General features: G+C 61.0%; 1 protein-coding gene across 1 annotated transcript in view; it reads left to right on the top strand.

Annotated features, from left to right (window-relative positions):
- EXD3 (exonuclease 3'-5' domain containing 3) overlaps positions 1–14,873 on the top strand; it is a 454,860-nt gene that overhangs the window by 240,086 nt on the left and 199,901 nt on the right. The window contains exons 20-21 of the mRNA XM_068164114.1: positions 3,333–3,386; positions 5,701–5,832. Of these exons, the coding sequence (XP_068020215.1) occupies positions 3,333–3,386; positions 5,701–5,832 (186 nt within the window). The remainder of the gene's footprint in view (positions 1–3,332; positions 3,387–5,700; positions 5,833–14,873) is intronic.

The raw sequence follows: 14,873 nt of genomic DNA, 5'->3' as shown, positions 1-14,873 counted from the left end.
AGGGTGGTGCAGGGCAGTGGGTGGTGCAGGGCACAGGATGGTGCAGGGCAGAGGATGGTGCAGGGCAGGGGGTGGTGCAGGGCAGTGGATGGTGCAGGGCACAGGATGGTGCAGGGCACTGGGTGGTGCAGGGCAGTGGATGGTGCAGGGCAGTGGGTGGTGCAGGGCAGAGGATGGTGCAGGGCAGTGGGTGGTGCATGGCACTGGGTGGTGCAGAGCAGTGGATGGTGCAGGGCACAGGGTGGTGCAGGGCAGTGGGTGGTGCAGGGCACAGGATGGTGCAGGGCAGAGGATGGTGCAGGGCAGGGGGTGGTGCAGGGCAGTGGATGGTGCAGGGCACAGGATGGTGCAGGGCACTGGGTGGTGCAGGGCAGTGGATGGTGCAGGGCAGTGGATGGTGCAGGGCAGAGGATGGTGCAGGGCACTGGGTGGTGCAGGGCAGTGGGTGGTGCAGGGCACAGGATGGTGCAGGGCAGTGGGTGGTGCAGGGCACTGGGTGGTGCAGGGCAGAGGATGGTGCAGGGCAGTGGATGGTGCAGGGCACTGGGTGGTGCAGGGCAGTGGATGGTGCAGGGCACTGGGTGGTGCAGGGCAGTGGATGGTGCAGGGCAGAGGATGGTGCAGGGCAGAGGATGGTGCAGGGCAGTGGATGGTGCAGGGCACTGGGTGGTGCAGGGCACTGGGTGGTGCAGGGCAGTGGATGGTGCAGGGCAGGGGATGGTGCAGGGCAGGGGATGGTGCAGGGCACTGGGTGGTGCAGGGCAGAGGATGGTGCAGGGCAGTGAGTGGTGCAGGGCAGTGGATGGTGCAGGGCACAGGGTGGTGCAGGGCACTGGGTGGTGCAGGGCAGTGGATGGTGCAGGGCACTGGGTGGTGCAGGGCAGTGGATGGTGCAGGGCACTGGGTGGTGCAGGGCACTGGGTGGTGCAGGGCAGTGGGTGGTGCAGGGCACTGGGTGGTGCAGGGCACTGGGTGGTGCAGGGCAGAGGATGGTGCAGGGCAGTGAGTGGTGCAGGGCACTGGGTGGTGCAGGGCAGTGGATGGTGCAGGGCAGTGGATGGTGCAGGGCACAGGGTGGTGCAGGGCACAGGATGGTGCAGGGCACTGGGTGGTGCAGGGCAGAGGATGGTGCAGGGCAGAGGATGGTGCAGGGCAGTGAGTGGTGCAGGGCAGTGGATGGTGCAGGGCACAGGGTGGTGCAGGGCACTGGGTGGTGCAGGGCAGTGGATGGTGCAGGGCACTGGGTGGTGCAGGGCAGTGGATGGTGCAGGGCAGAGGATGGTGCAGGGCAGTGGGTGGTGCAGGGCACTGGGTGGTGCAGGGCAGAGGATGGTGCAGGGCAGTGGGTGGTGCAGGGCAGTGGATGGTGCAGGGCAGTGGGTGGTGCAGGGCACTGGGTGGTGCAGGGCAGTGGGTGGTGCAGGGCAGTGGATGGTGCAGGGCAGTGGATGGTGCAGGGCACAGGGTGGTGCAGGGCAGAGGATGGTGCAGGGCAGTGGATGGTGCAGGGCACTGGGTGGTGCAGGGCACTGGGTGGTGCAGGGCAGTGGATGGTGCAGGGCAGTGGGTGGTGCAGGGCAGTGGATGGTGCAGGGCACTGGGTGGTGCAGGGCAGTGGATGGTGCAGGGCAGAGGATGGTGCAGGGCAGTGGATGGTGCAGGGCACTGGGTGGTGCAGGGCACAGGGTGGTGCAGGGCACTTGGTGGTGCAGGCCCCTGGCTGGTGCAGGCCCCTGGCTGGTGCCTTGCTTTGCTCAGGTCACCTGCTGGGGTTGTTTCTCTCCTCTCCCCTGGGCCTTGCTGTGCAGGGGCAGTGCTGGCTGCCTTGTGAAGCAGCCTGGGGGGAGCAGAGCTGGTCTGAGCCAATGGAAATCAAGAGCCAGAAAGGGTTCTGATGTGACTGTGTGAAGGAGGCTCAGTCCCTGGGCCCTCTGCAGTGCAGATGCAGGGGCAGCTTGTTCCAGCATCTGAAGCAAGGCAGGGTTGGCAGGGGGGGACATGCAGGGAGCCAGCCATACCTTGAGCTGCTGCTGCTGTCAGCACTGTGCTGCTCCCCCAGCCCCAGAGGGCCTTGGCCTGCTGAAGGTGCAAACCTCAGAGGAAGGCTGGAGGCCTCCAGCCCCTGCTGACTCTGCTCTGGTGGGGGGCACAGAGGGGCTGCAGGGTGTCTCAGGCCCTGCTCATTGTCCCTGGGGCACAGAGGGGCTGCAGGCTCTCTCCAGCCCCTGCTCATTGTCCCTGGGGCACAGAGGGGCTGCAGGCTCTCTCCAGCCCCTGCTCATTGTCCCTGGCAGGGGGCACAGAGGGGCTGCAGGGTGTCTCAGGCCCTGCTCATTGTCCCTGGGGGCACAGAGGGGCTGCAGGCTCTCTCCAGCCCCTGCTCATTGTCCCTGGCAGGGGGCACAGAGGGGCTGCAGGCTCTCTCCAGCCCCTGCTCATTGTCCCTGGGGCACAGAGGGGCTGCAGGCTCTCTCCAGCCCCTGCTCATTGTCCCTGGGGCACAGAGGGGCTGCAGGCTCTCTCCAGCCCCTGCTCATTGTCCCTGGCAGGGGGCACAGAGGGGCTGCAGGGTGTCTCAGCCCCTGCTCATTGTCCCTGGGGGCACAGAGGGGCTGCAGGCTCTCTCCAGCCCCTGCTCATTGTCCCTGGCAGGGGGCACAGAGGGGCTGCAGGCTCTCTCCAGCCCCTGCTCATTGTCCCTGGGGCACAGAGGGGCTGCAGGCTCTCTCCAGCCCCTGCTCATTGTCCCTGGCAGGGGGTACAGAGGGGCTGCAGGCTCTCTCCAGCCCCTGCTCAATGTCCATGGGGCACAGAGGGGCTGCAGGCTCTCTCCACCTCCTGCTCATTGTCCCTGGGGGCACAGAGGGGCTGCAGGCTCTCTCCAGCCCCTGCTCATTGTCCCTGGCAGGGGGCACAGAGGGGCTGCAGGGTGTCTCAGCCCCTGCTCATTGTCCCTGGCAGGGGGCACAGAGGGGCTGCAGGGTGTCTCAGCCCCTGCTCATTGTCCCTGGGGGCACAGAGGGGCTGCAGGCTCTCTCCAGCTCCTGCTCATTGTCCCTGGGGGCACAGAGGGGCTGCAGGCTCTCTCCAGCCCCTGCTCATTGTCCCTGGGGGCACAGAGGGGCTGCAGGCTCTCTCCAGCCCCTGCTCATTGTCCCTGGCAGGGGGCACAGAGGGGCTGCAGGCTCTCTCCAGCCCCTGCTCATTGTCTCTGGGGGCACAGAGGGGCTGCAGGCTCTCTCCAGCCCCTGCTCATTGTCCCTGGCAGGGGGCACAGAGGGGCTGCAGGCTCTCTCCAGCCCCTGCTCACTCTGCTTTGCTGTCTGTTGCAGATTGCCCGGCAGGAGGGAAGAGTCATCTTAACCTCGGGGCTGCCGTTTCAGACTGTGAGTGTTCAGAGCTTGCAGCCTGCCTCTGGCCTTGCCTCCCTGCCTGCCCTGGGCTGTGCAGTGAGGAAGGGCAGCTGGGGGGGGCAGCTTTTTGGGGTGTCTGCACTAAACACTCCATGCAGGGCCTCCAGGGGGTGGCTGTGCGTGGCCAAGGCTCGAGCTGAGGTTTTGGTTCTGCTCAGTGCTGCACCAGGGGGGAGAGGGATTGCTGTCCACTGGGGGTGGAAATCAAAGCCAAGCAGCCCAGAACAAAGTCCTTCTGTTTGGCCTCCCTGGCAGGTGAGAGGCAGCTTGGCTCCCAGGTCTGTCCTCACAGAGGTTCTTGTTTGCTGGCTGGCTCCACACTGACAGAGCTTCAACACTTAGAGAAGTTCCTTCAGGCTTGGAGGAGGGAGAATGGAACCCACCAAGCATGAGGCCCAGTGGCAGCTGAGGAGGTTTTGTCTTCTTGTAGCTAGACCAAAAACCCAGAGCAGGCCCCAGGCTGAGCCTCAGCAGGAGGTGTTCCCAGCCCCCCCCTGAGCCACCCCTCAAATCACAGCATGCTGAAGCTGTCACTCAGTGCTTGCAGGGCTCTGGAGCCTGCTGCACCTTCTTGCTGCCCAGGAATTCATCTGGAAGAGTGAAACCCTCCTGCCTTGCCCAGGAGCCAGGGCACAGGGCTCCTTTGTTGGCAGCTACCAGCAGAACAGCTCCCAGCTGCTCAAGGAGCTGCCTGGAGGACTTGCAGAGTGCAGGCTGCTGCTTTCCTACTGCCCAGCTGAGCACTGGAGCAAACTGCCCTGTGCTGAGACACTGAGGCACTGCAGCTCTGGCAGGCCCTGGGCTCCCTGCCCAGGCTCTGCTCCTCTCCATGGTGCAGGAGGTAAATCAGCATCCAGCAGAACCTGGCTGGGCAAAGCTTGAACTGTGAAAGGCAAAGATCTGCTTCCCAGTGTGCAGCAATCTGCCTTGGCCTGGCACTCCCAGCCCTTGGCCAGAGTCCCTCCCCAGCTCTCCTGGAGCCCTTCAGGTACTGGAAGGTTGCTCTGAGGTCTGCCTGGAGCCTTCTCTTCTCCAGGCTGCACAGCCCCAGCTCTCCCAGCCTGGCCCCACAGGGGAGGGTCTGCAGCCTCTGATGTTGCTAAGGATGTGTCTGGAGCCCCCCCTGCTTGTTCCCAGACACAATCTCTCTGTGAGTGTGGGACAGACACTGAGGCACTGCCCCCAGCAGCCATTCAGCACTGCCAGCAGTGAGCTGCAGCTGAAGCCCCCCCACTGGAAGAGCTGAGGTGGTAGAGCTGCACTGGACACCATCTCCCTCCGGGTGGCTTTGCACACCCTGTGGCACCTGGCCAGCTTTCATGTGCAGGCTGTGACCAAATCCAGTTCCCTCTTGCTGCCCCTGCCAGCACCACACCTCCAGACTGCAGTCTGAAGGGGACTTGGGTGGCTCCATGAAGAGCTGCAGCACTTCAGGAGTCTGAGGGCTGCCGGAGCCAGGGCCCAGAGGGAAGTCAGCAGTGGTGTTTGTCAGGTCAGACCTCAGCCTGCAGACACAAATACTCCAAACACTTCCAGAGGCTTTGCCTTTCTTTCCTCCCAGTTCTCCTTCCCATCCAGCCAAGGGAAGGGAGTGGAGATACTTGTGTGAGCAGCTGCAGGGGTCTTGGCTGCTGGCTGAGCCTCAACCAGGGCAGCTGAATGGGAGCCAGCAGTGTGCCCAGGTAGCCAAGAAGGCCAACAGCATCCTGGCTTGGGTCAGGAGTGGTGTGGCCAGCAGGGGAAGGATGGGCACCCTGTGCTCAGCACTGCTGAGGCCACCCCTCGTGTGCTGTGCTCACTTTGGAGCCTCTCACTCCAGGGAGCTCCACTGGGCTGCTGGAGGTGCCCAGCTGGGGAAGGGTCTGGAGCACAGGGCTGGGGAGGAGCAGCTGGAGGTGTTCAGGCTGGAGTGAAGAAGGCTTAGGGCAGACCTCACTGCTCTCTCCAGCTCCCTGAAAGGAGGTTGCAGGCAGGTGGGGGCTGGGCTCTGCTCCCTAGCACCCAGGGACGGGGTGAGAGGAAATGGCCTCAAGTTGGGTGGTAGGAGAAACTCCTTCCCTGGAAGGGTTTTCAGGCCCTGGGGCAGACTCCCCGGGCTGGAGGCTGAATGCCCATCTCTGGAGATGTTCGAGGCACAGCAGGGTTTGCCTTGGCAGAGGGAGAGAGTGGTTGGGCTGGGTGCCCTGGCAGGGCTTTCCCAAGCAGCCCACGCTGGGGTTGGGTGACTCTGGGTCACAGCCATGGCCTCACCTCCTCCCTCCTGCCTTTCACAACTTGTCTTTTGAAGCTGCGGTCCCAGGTGGCAGAGGGGAGGTGCCTGTCTGTCGACTGCTCAGCAAAGGCCAAGGACCAGGCCCTGCAGGTTCTGAGGCACTTCAATGTCCGGGTGTCCCCGGCAGACGTCTTCAGCCGCTGCCAGGTAGGAGCAGGCTGCTCCGCGCCGCGCCGCGCCGCCGGCTCCGCTCCCGCTCCCGGGGCCTCGCGCTCAGCAGCTTCTCCTTGGCCCCCAAGAGTCCTGCTTGAACCTGGGCATCCCTCCTGCGGGGCTGGGAGGGGGCTGGGAGGGTGCAGACATCCCTCAGGAGCGCTGCTGGCCAGAGGAGCAGAGGGGCTGCAGCCGCAGCCTCGCCTGCCTGAGCTGGGGGCACCTGGCATGGGGCAGCGCTGCAGGCTGCGTGTGGCTGTGCTCCCTGCCTGGGACACATGCTGCCTCCATGGTACCCCCAGCTGAACTGTGGCTCTGGGGTCCTGATAATTGCTTTGGTAGGAGGATTGAGGATGGATGAGGCTGTGGCCAGCCTGATCTAGTGTGGGGTGTCCCTGCCCATGGCAGGGGGGTTGGGACTGGCTGATCCTCGTGTCCCTTCCACCCCTGACTGATGCTGTGATACTCTGATTAGGTTCAGGGCTTTTTCAGGGCTGTGGTTTGTTATTCCATGCATTCTTCCAGAAGCTCTCAAGTGGGTTCCTGCCCCTGCTGCCTGGTGGCTCCAGACCATGCCTGGCACTGGGGAGCTGTGGATTGTTGTTAAGAAGAAGTGTTGACTGTGTTAGCTCAGATCTCCACCTCTTGACCAGTTTCACTCTGGGTTTGCTGCAGTCACAGCCTGAAACCCAGCCCTTCCCAGGGCTGTCACAGAAACCAGCTCCCAGCTTCAACCTCTCTCCTCTTAGCAGAGCTTGAAGAGAGGAAGGAGAAACTGCCAATCTGGCTGGGAAAGGCCTTGCTCTGAGGAGCAAAGGCAGCAGCTGAGCAGCTCAGGGCAGGCTGGCTCAGAGCCTTCTGGGCGAGCTCCTGGGGTCTGCTGGGGCTCCTGGGTGGTGTAGGAGGAGTGATGACTCTGAGCTGTGCTGGGTTGAAGGAACTCAAAGCGTGGAGCTCAGACCTCCAGAGGATGGAGGGGGCCAGGGGTGGGCCAGAGAGGGTTTCATTCCCAGAGTGCCTGCATCTGCCCTTTAGGAGGGAGCAGCAGAGGCTGCCCAGCCCCTTCCCCTCTCCCTGCTCCTTCCCTGGCACAGGCTCCCTCATCCCTGCTGATGTGGGGGAGTGGGGTCTGGAGCAGCCTGGGGCTGAACTTTCAGCTGTGTCACTTGGCTTTGGTGTGGGGGGGAGAGAGGCAGGGGGCAGCACTTGAGGCCTGGGGGTTGGCCTGGTTTGGGGGGAGTTGGACTGTGAAGGCCTTTGGGGGGCTGTGGATTTGTGTCTTGTATCTGCTCTTGGGCTGCTGTGAGCAATGCTGCCACTGCCACTTCCATTCTCCCCAGCCTGCTGTGGAGTGCTTTGCTTTACTCCTGTGGGAGGGGGTGAAGAGCATCTCTCCCACTCCTTAAACCTGAGACATGGTGTAGGCACAGTGAGCTGCTGGCTGCTGTTGGAAGTGTTGTCTGTAGCTTAGGGAGCCCTGAGACTTGTGCAGCTGTGCAGGGTGTCTGGGGGGAGGAGGATGATCCCTGCAGATGGCCCTGCCAGGCCCTGGGCTCAGCTCCCCCCAGCTCAGGTACAAGAGGCTGCCTCCAGCCTGGCAGGTTGCTTGCTCCCAGAGCAGACTGCAGTGGTCAGGCAGTGGCATGCTGGCTTTGTGGTATTTGGAAACAGCCTGTGCAAAACCTTGTGGATTCCCTGAGATCCCATAAAACAGCAGAGTCCTTCCTGGTGGTGGCTGAAACACCACAAGAGCAAGCACAGACACAGCCCCCAGCTGCAGAAAGCTCTGTGACAGATGCAGCAGCCTGAGCTGTGTGAGTCTGAGCTGACCCCAGCAGAAGGACACAGAGCTGCTGGAGGGAGGCCAGAGGAGGCCACAAGGATGCTGCCAGGGCTGGAGCAGCTCTGCTGGGAGCACAGGCTGAGGGAGCTGGGGCTGTGCAGCCTGCAGAGGAGAAGGCTCCAGGGGGACCTCAGAGCTGCTGCCAGGAGCTGAAGGGATCCTGCAGGAAGGCTGCAGAGAGACTTCTCCTGAGGGGGTCTGGAGCCAGGCCAAGGGGGAAGGGTTTGGAGCTGAGGCAGAGCAAGGTTAGAGTGGAGCTGAGGAAGAAGTTCTTCAGTGTGAGGCTGGGGAGACTCTGGCACAGGCTGCCCAGGGAGGCTGTGGCTGCCTCCTGCCTGGAGGTGTTCCAGGCCAGGCTGGATGAGGCCTTGGGCAGCTGAGTCGAGTGGAGAGCTGTCCCTGGGCATGGCAGGAGGTTGGAGTAGATGATCTCTGAGGTCCCTTCCATCCTGAGGCATTCTAGGATGGTTCTGTGACCCTCTGCCCATGAGCTGCAGTCTGAAACTGTAGCTCTTCAGCAGTTGCTTGCTTGACAGTAGCTCCAGGGGTGATCAGGCTGGCTAGGAGCATCCCCTGAGGGCTCCTGCCAGGAGAATGCCTTCCCTGGAGGTGGTGGTGGTGGAACAGCTGCCTGGGTGATGCCATGAGGCGTGGGAAGCTGCTGCTGTTTGTTGAGCTGTCTGTGACCTGCATCATGCACTTACCCCCACTGGAGGCTGGTGTCTTGGAGCTGATTTTGGGCAGCTGTCCTCTGCAGACTGTGCAGGTTGGGCTGAGGAGCTGCTGCTGCTCTGCAGGAGCTCTTTTGGGCACCCAGTGTCACCAGGGTGCTTGGCACTGCAGCTCCAGTGGGCCTGTGTGCCAGCGGGGAGCACAGAACCCTAGTCTGGGTTGGAAGGGACCTCTGAAAGTCCTTAGTCCCCCTCAGCAGTCAGCAGGGACACCTCCACTAGAGCAGGCTGCCCAGAGCCCCCTCCAGCCTGGCCAGGGATGGAGCCCCAGCCAGCTCCCTGGGCAGCCTGTTGCAGTGTTCCAGCAGCCTCCTGCTGCAGAGCTTGTGGGCAGCAGGCTGAGGGATCATGGAGTCACAGAGCAGCTCAAGTTGGCACAAGCTGGAGAGATTCCAGCCCCCCCTGGCTGTGTTCCTGTGTGCCCTGCTCCGGGTGACCCTGCTCTGGCAGGGGGGTTGGACTGGGTGAGCTTTGGAGGTCCCTTCCAACCCCTGAGTTCTGTGACCCTGATTCTGTGACCCATAAGGACCACTGAGTCCAACTCCCTGATCCCAGCTGGGCTAGACCTGCAGAGCAGTGACTGCCCAGAGGAAAAGTGGCAAATGTCTGCCTTTGAGAGGCTGCTGTGGGGCCCCTGTGGGCAGCAGGGTGCTCAGCACTTCGTTTGTGAGGTCCTTCTAAAGCATCCTAATCTCTGCAAGCCTAATTGGGCTTAATTAGGATGGAGGCTGCCTCCCTGAACTGCTGAGCTGTGCCTTCCAGGCTGCCTGTCCTGGGCTTTAACAAGGATACAGACCTCAGGGCTTGCAGACTGGGGGGGCTGCCACCCCCCTGCAGAATCAGGCAGCACTGGTGGTGGCCCAGGTGGGCTTCAGCTCTCCCACTGCAAGCCAGGGCCCCCAGAAACACTCAGGTGCTGCTGCCTGTGTGCTGGGCAGGAGCAAGCTGGGCAACACATCCATAACTGCTCAGGGATGTCCAAGGGCAGGACAAAGGGGCACTGGGGGCAAGCTGGAGCAGAGGAGGTGCTGCAGGAACATAAAGAAGAACTTCATCACTGTGAGGTGATGGGTGGTGCCCAGAGGGGTTGTGGAGTCTCCTCTGGAGGGATTCCAGCCCCCCCTGGCTGTGTTCCTGTGTGCCCTGCCCTGGGTGCCCCTGCTCTGGCAGGGGGCTTGGACTGGATGATCTCTGGAGGTCCCTTCCAGCCCCTGGCACTCCATGCCTGTGATAGCCTGGGCTGCTCTCCTGCCTCACTGTGGCAGGAGCCTGGCAGCAGAGGACAGCCCAGCCCTGCCCCTGGAGCCAGATCAGCATCCTCTGTGTGTCACAGGAAGCCCTGTGGCATCCTGCCTGGCTCACTCTGCCTGCTGGAGCCAGGCCTTGTCTTGTCCCTTGGCCTCCCACGCTGGCAGCCACCCAAGTGGCCATGGCACAAATGTCTCTGCTGTACCAACTCAGACCTGCAGTGCCAGGGGTCAGAACCGGTGCCACCTCAGTGGTGTGCCCAAGATTGCTGTAGGAGGTGCCAGCTCCCTCAGCAGCCATGCCAGGCTGCTCTCTCTGCCCTGTAACCCTGCCAGCTGCTGCCTTGCTCTGTGGAAGCAGTGCCCAGGTGCCTGGGTGTGCCAGCTGCAGAGCTTCCCCCCAGCTCCTCTGGTCTCCTGCCCTCAGCCCTGCAGGGGCTGCCCCTGGCTGCTCTGCTGGGAGGCTGCAGGCATGGAGCCTGCTGCTGGCTGTCGCTGCTGGCCTGCCCAGAGCCATCTTCTCCTTGCTGGTGTCCAAGTGCTGCATCCTGAGGCCTCTGTGATGGGTATGGAGAGGCTGGAGCCAGCCCTGCTGCGGCCTCTGGGGAGGGCTGGGATGGGACCAGTTATCTTTCAGTGGTGCCAGTGGCAGGACAAGAGGTGATGGGCACAGACTTGGACACAAGAAGTCCCAGCAGAGATGAGGAGGAACTTCTTTAAGTGAAGGGTGCTGGAGGCCTGGAGCAGGCTGCACACAGGCTGCAAACCTGCCTGGATGTGTCCTGTGTGAGCTGCCCTGGGTGATCCTCCTCTGGCAGGGGGCTTGGACTGGAAGATCTCCAGAGGTCCCTTCCAGCCCCTGGCATTCTCTGTTCCTGCAAGTGAAAACAAGATGAATTCTGCCTGCTGGTGACATGCAGCATTCCCCCCCTGCACCACCCCCCCCCCCAAGTCACAGGTTCCCTACCCTTAACGTCTTTGCAATCAACCCAATCATAGTTTCATAGTTTCATAGTTTCATTCAGGGTTGGAAGGGAGCACAAGGCTCAGCCAGTCCCAACCCCCCTGCCATGGGCAGGGACACCCCACACTAGATCAGCCTGGCCACAGCCTCATCCAGCCTGGCCTTAAACACCTCCAGGGACAGGGCCCCAACCACCTCCCTGCACAACCCATCCCAGGGCTTCACCACTCTCATGGGGAAGAACTTCCTCCTCCCCTCCAGCCTCAATCTCCCCACCTCCAGCTTCATTCCATTCCCCCTAGTCCTATCACTGCCTGAGATCCTGAGCAGTCCCTCCCCAGCCTTCCTGGAGCCCCCTTCAGATCCTGGAAGGCCACAATGAGGTCACCTGGGAGCCTTCTCTTCTGCAGACTGAACAGCCCCAACTCCTTCAGTCTGTCCTCCCAGCAGAGCAGCTCCAGCCCTCTGCTCATCCTCCTGGCCCTGCTCTGGACACCTTCCAGCACCTCCAGATCCCTCTTGCCATAGGGGCTCCAGAACTGGAGGCAGGACTCCAGGTGGGGTCTCCCCAGAGCTGAGCAGAGGGGGAGAATCACCTCCCTTGCCCTGCTGGCCACACTTCTCCTGCTGCAGCCCAGGCTCTGATTGGCTTTGCGGGCTGCAAGTGCACACTGAGAGCTCATGTTGAGCTTTTTGTCCACCAGCACCCCCAAGTCTCTCTCCTCAGGGCTACTTTCCAGCCAGTCCCTGCCCAGCCTGGATTTGTGCCTGGGATTCCCTGTGTTTGAAATGCAAATCTCTTTTGTCCGTCCCCTCTGCACACATTCCAGGTCCTTCTTTTCAGGTAGCCCAAAGCAGCTCCTTCAGAAGGGGGTGATGTGAAATGCAAGCTGGGGGGGCACTCTTACCTGATCAACTCAGCACACTGGGCCCTGACCCTTGTCAGGAAGATCTCTGTGGACTCCTCAGGGGCTGTTGTGAGCAGCCTTAGGGTAAGCTTCCAAGCTGGCTGGAGTGGAGGCTCAGTGGTCCTCTGCTCTTGCCAGCTTGGAGGAGGTTGTAACACAGAACTCACAGCTGAGAAAGAGGAAACCCAAAACCTGCTGAAGAAGGTGACTTGCTGGATGGCCACAGCTCTGAACCCAATCACCTGACAGCTGGTTGCTTTCTGGGGGGGTTGAAATGTGGCTCCTCTCACAGGTGTGTCTGTCCAAGGAGGAGGCTGTCTCACACCCCTCGTGGTGCCACAGCTACTCTGGGTTCAGTGCAGTACCTGTGCCTGGGGCATGGCTGCCTGCCCTGCCCCTGGGGGATGGCCTGGCAGGACAGCAGGAGGCCATGAGCTCCCTCCCAGGCTCCTGGACATGCTCTGGCAGCTAGGGCTTGGCTGGCTGCCTTGGCTTATCCATCTCTCTGTTCTGTGCCTCACTGAAGATCCATCTAAAGCTGGTGTGGCCTGCATCTGCTGCCCAGGCAATGTGTGCAGCCCAAGGCATGTGCCTCCTGTGGCTGAGCTGTGCTGTCCAGCCTAGCCCACTGTGATGGCCTTGGACTGGAGCAGGGCAGAGTTAGGTTGGACAGCAGGAGGAAGTTCTGCACAGTGAGGCTGGGGAGAGCCTGGCACAGGCTGCCCAGGGAGGGGGTTGAGGCCTCATCCCTGGAGACAATCAGGATCAGGCCTGCTGTGGTCCTGGGCAGCCTGATCCATAGAATCATAGCATCAATAAGGTTGGAAAAGACCTCAAGGATCATCTAGTCCAACCTGTCACCCAAGACTTCATGACTAACTAAACCATGGCACCAAGTGCCACGTCCAATCCTCTCCTGAACACCCCTGCACCCTGCAGGGAGGTTGTCAGGATGCCCTTGGAGGGTCCCTTCCAACCAGAGAAAACCTCAGCCCCGGGCTGGGAGGCACTGGGAGCTCTGTGCAGCACAGACAGGGAAGGGGCAGGGAAGGGACAGCCTGGATGGTGCCAAAGGGCACAGGGCAAGCCTGGGAGCTTTACAGCTTCACATCACAAGTGTTTGTCAGCAGGGTTGGAGGGGAAACTGCCTTCAGTGTGGCAGGGGAGCCCTGATGAATGACTGCTGTCACAGCAGAACCTCCCCACTCAAGGTTTATAACTGCTGTAACCTTGCTGCTGAGAGGCTCCGGGGCAGGCTTGGAGCCTGTCTGTCTCCAGAGGCGCTGAGCTCTTGCTCGGAAGCACAACTGCTGCTCCGCTCTGCTTTGGGTCTGAAGCTCTGCTCTTGCTGAGGGGAGGGAGGGGGGCTGGGGTCCTGCGGGGCGGCCGTGCCACCTCCCTGCTGCCTCAGGCTTCTCTTTCCTTTCCCACCCTCTCTTTGACTTGACCCTTTAGCCTTTAAGGTGGCTGGGGCAGAGCCCCCGCTCGAACAACACCTAACGCCATGGGAGGCTGATGCCAGGTGAGGTTTCCAGGCTTTCCTGCAAGGCAGCGCGGTCGCAATCGTATCCCCTACAAAAATAAACCTGCGGGGGAGAAAAAAAAACCCCAGGCTCCAGCTGCAATTTCTGCAAGTGCAGAGCCCTGTGTTTATGAGAGGATTATCTGCAAATTCGAATAGGTTGTCTCTTCCACTCCACTGAATGCTCTGATCCTAAATAAGCAAATTACATCACCTATTCTGCTGTCCTGTTTAACTTATGACCTCAGCCTGAGCGCTGCAGGATGTGAGAGATAGCTGCTCGCTTTCATTGTCTGGAGATCTGATATCTTCCCACCCCCCACCCCCCCCCCCCCCTCCTTCCCTGCTCTTTCAGTTTCAAAGCCTCTCGCCCCAGCCTTTGAGAAAGGTGTGAGCCTGGGATTAGGAGTGGGCGGGGAGAGGGGGGGAGGAGGAAGCGAGGAAACCAGCCTGCCGGGGCTGCTCCCCCCCCCCTTCCTTCTAGATTAGGTGCAAAAGCTTTCTAACAGTTGCAGCAAATGTTTCGGGTGTTTTGTGGTTAAGGTAACGAATTTCATCGCTGTGAAGCTCATCATGTGCGAGCTGATTGACGCAGAGGGAGCCCAGTGTGGAGCAATCCATTTAGCAGGGACAAAGAAAAAGGCCTTCTGACGAGATGAAAAACCCTTGCGCTCGGGGCGCTTTGCGAGGCCCTTTGAAGCCGGCCTGGGAACCCCGGCAATATTAGTCGATAATTAGTAATATAGATCCCTCAAGCTGTCGTTGAGATTGAGAATGTGCATGTCTCTCATGAGCCTGTGTCACACCAATCTGATCAGCAGGCTTTTTTGTTCCTTTTATGTGGCTTGCTCTGTCGGTCCAGACGATGCTGAGAACCGCCAGGCAGCATCTTTCTCACTGACTTGTGAGCTCTGCAGCTATCTCCCGGCCCCAGCGTGCCAGGCAAGTGGGACCGGGGCAATTTCGTTCTGTGGTCACCTTCCCTGGCCTGAGCATTTCGCTCTTTGGTTTGTCCTTCCCCACGCCGGGTGAAAAACAAAAACCTGCTCCGGTTTCACACAGCAGACAGCCAGGGCTTTGTCTGAGGAGCTGCATCTGCAGCTGAGATAACCATCGAAGCCTTTGGGAAATGGCCCTTCTTGGAGCCCGCCTTTCGCTTAGGGACACCTTCCAGTGGCGCAGCACCGAGTCCCTGCTGGCTTCCTTTCAGCCCCCAAGCCCCCTGGGGCAGGGCTGTGCCACCGTGCCCGGTGGAGCACCGAGGAGGGCCACGCGTGCTGAGTCGTGTTGGCTTGGGAATGCTGAGAATGAGAAGATGGTTTGGAAACCTCTCCGTGGTTTAATAAAAGGTTCATCCCTGGGATGCAATTTGTCAGCACCTACAGGTCAGGGGAACCTGTGATTAACAGCGCTGTGGTTTCCCCAGCTGCCAGCGAGCTGCTGGCCAGCCCTGAGCCCAAACCCGGAGCTCAGCCCTATGCCTACCCACCACGTAGGCTGTGATTCCTTGCTTCAGAGGGTGATTGTTCCACACAAAGGGTAAAGCCCTCTTAATCTTTTTGTTTATCCTGGGCTCGGCAATTTAGATGTAATCTGCGAGTTGCGCTGCCGAGGCTCTGGCCAGGAAGCACAGCTGGGATGGTTCTGCCTCTGCAGATGCTGTTGGGGGAGAGGATTGGCCTCAAAAGGTGCTGGGCTGAATGGGAGCACTCAGTGGTGAATGCACCTAGCCCCTAGATTGTAGCCCCTAGCCACTAGATTCTAGCCCCTAGCCTCTAGATTGTAGCCCCTAGCCACTAGATTCTAGCCCCTAGCCTCTA

Source organism: Melanerpes formicivorus, unplaced genomic scaffold, assembly GCF_026170545.1.
Source record: "Melanerpes formicivorus ecotype bairdi unplaced genomic scaffold, bMelFor1.0.p_v2 SCAF_77, whole genome shotgun sequence".
Lineage (NCBI taxonomy): Eukaryota > Metazoa > Chordata > Aves > Piciformes > Picidae > Melanerpes > Melanerpes formicivorus.
This window is presented reverse-complemented; position numbering and strand designations above follow the sequence as displayed.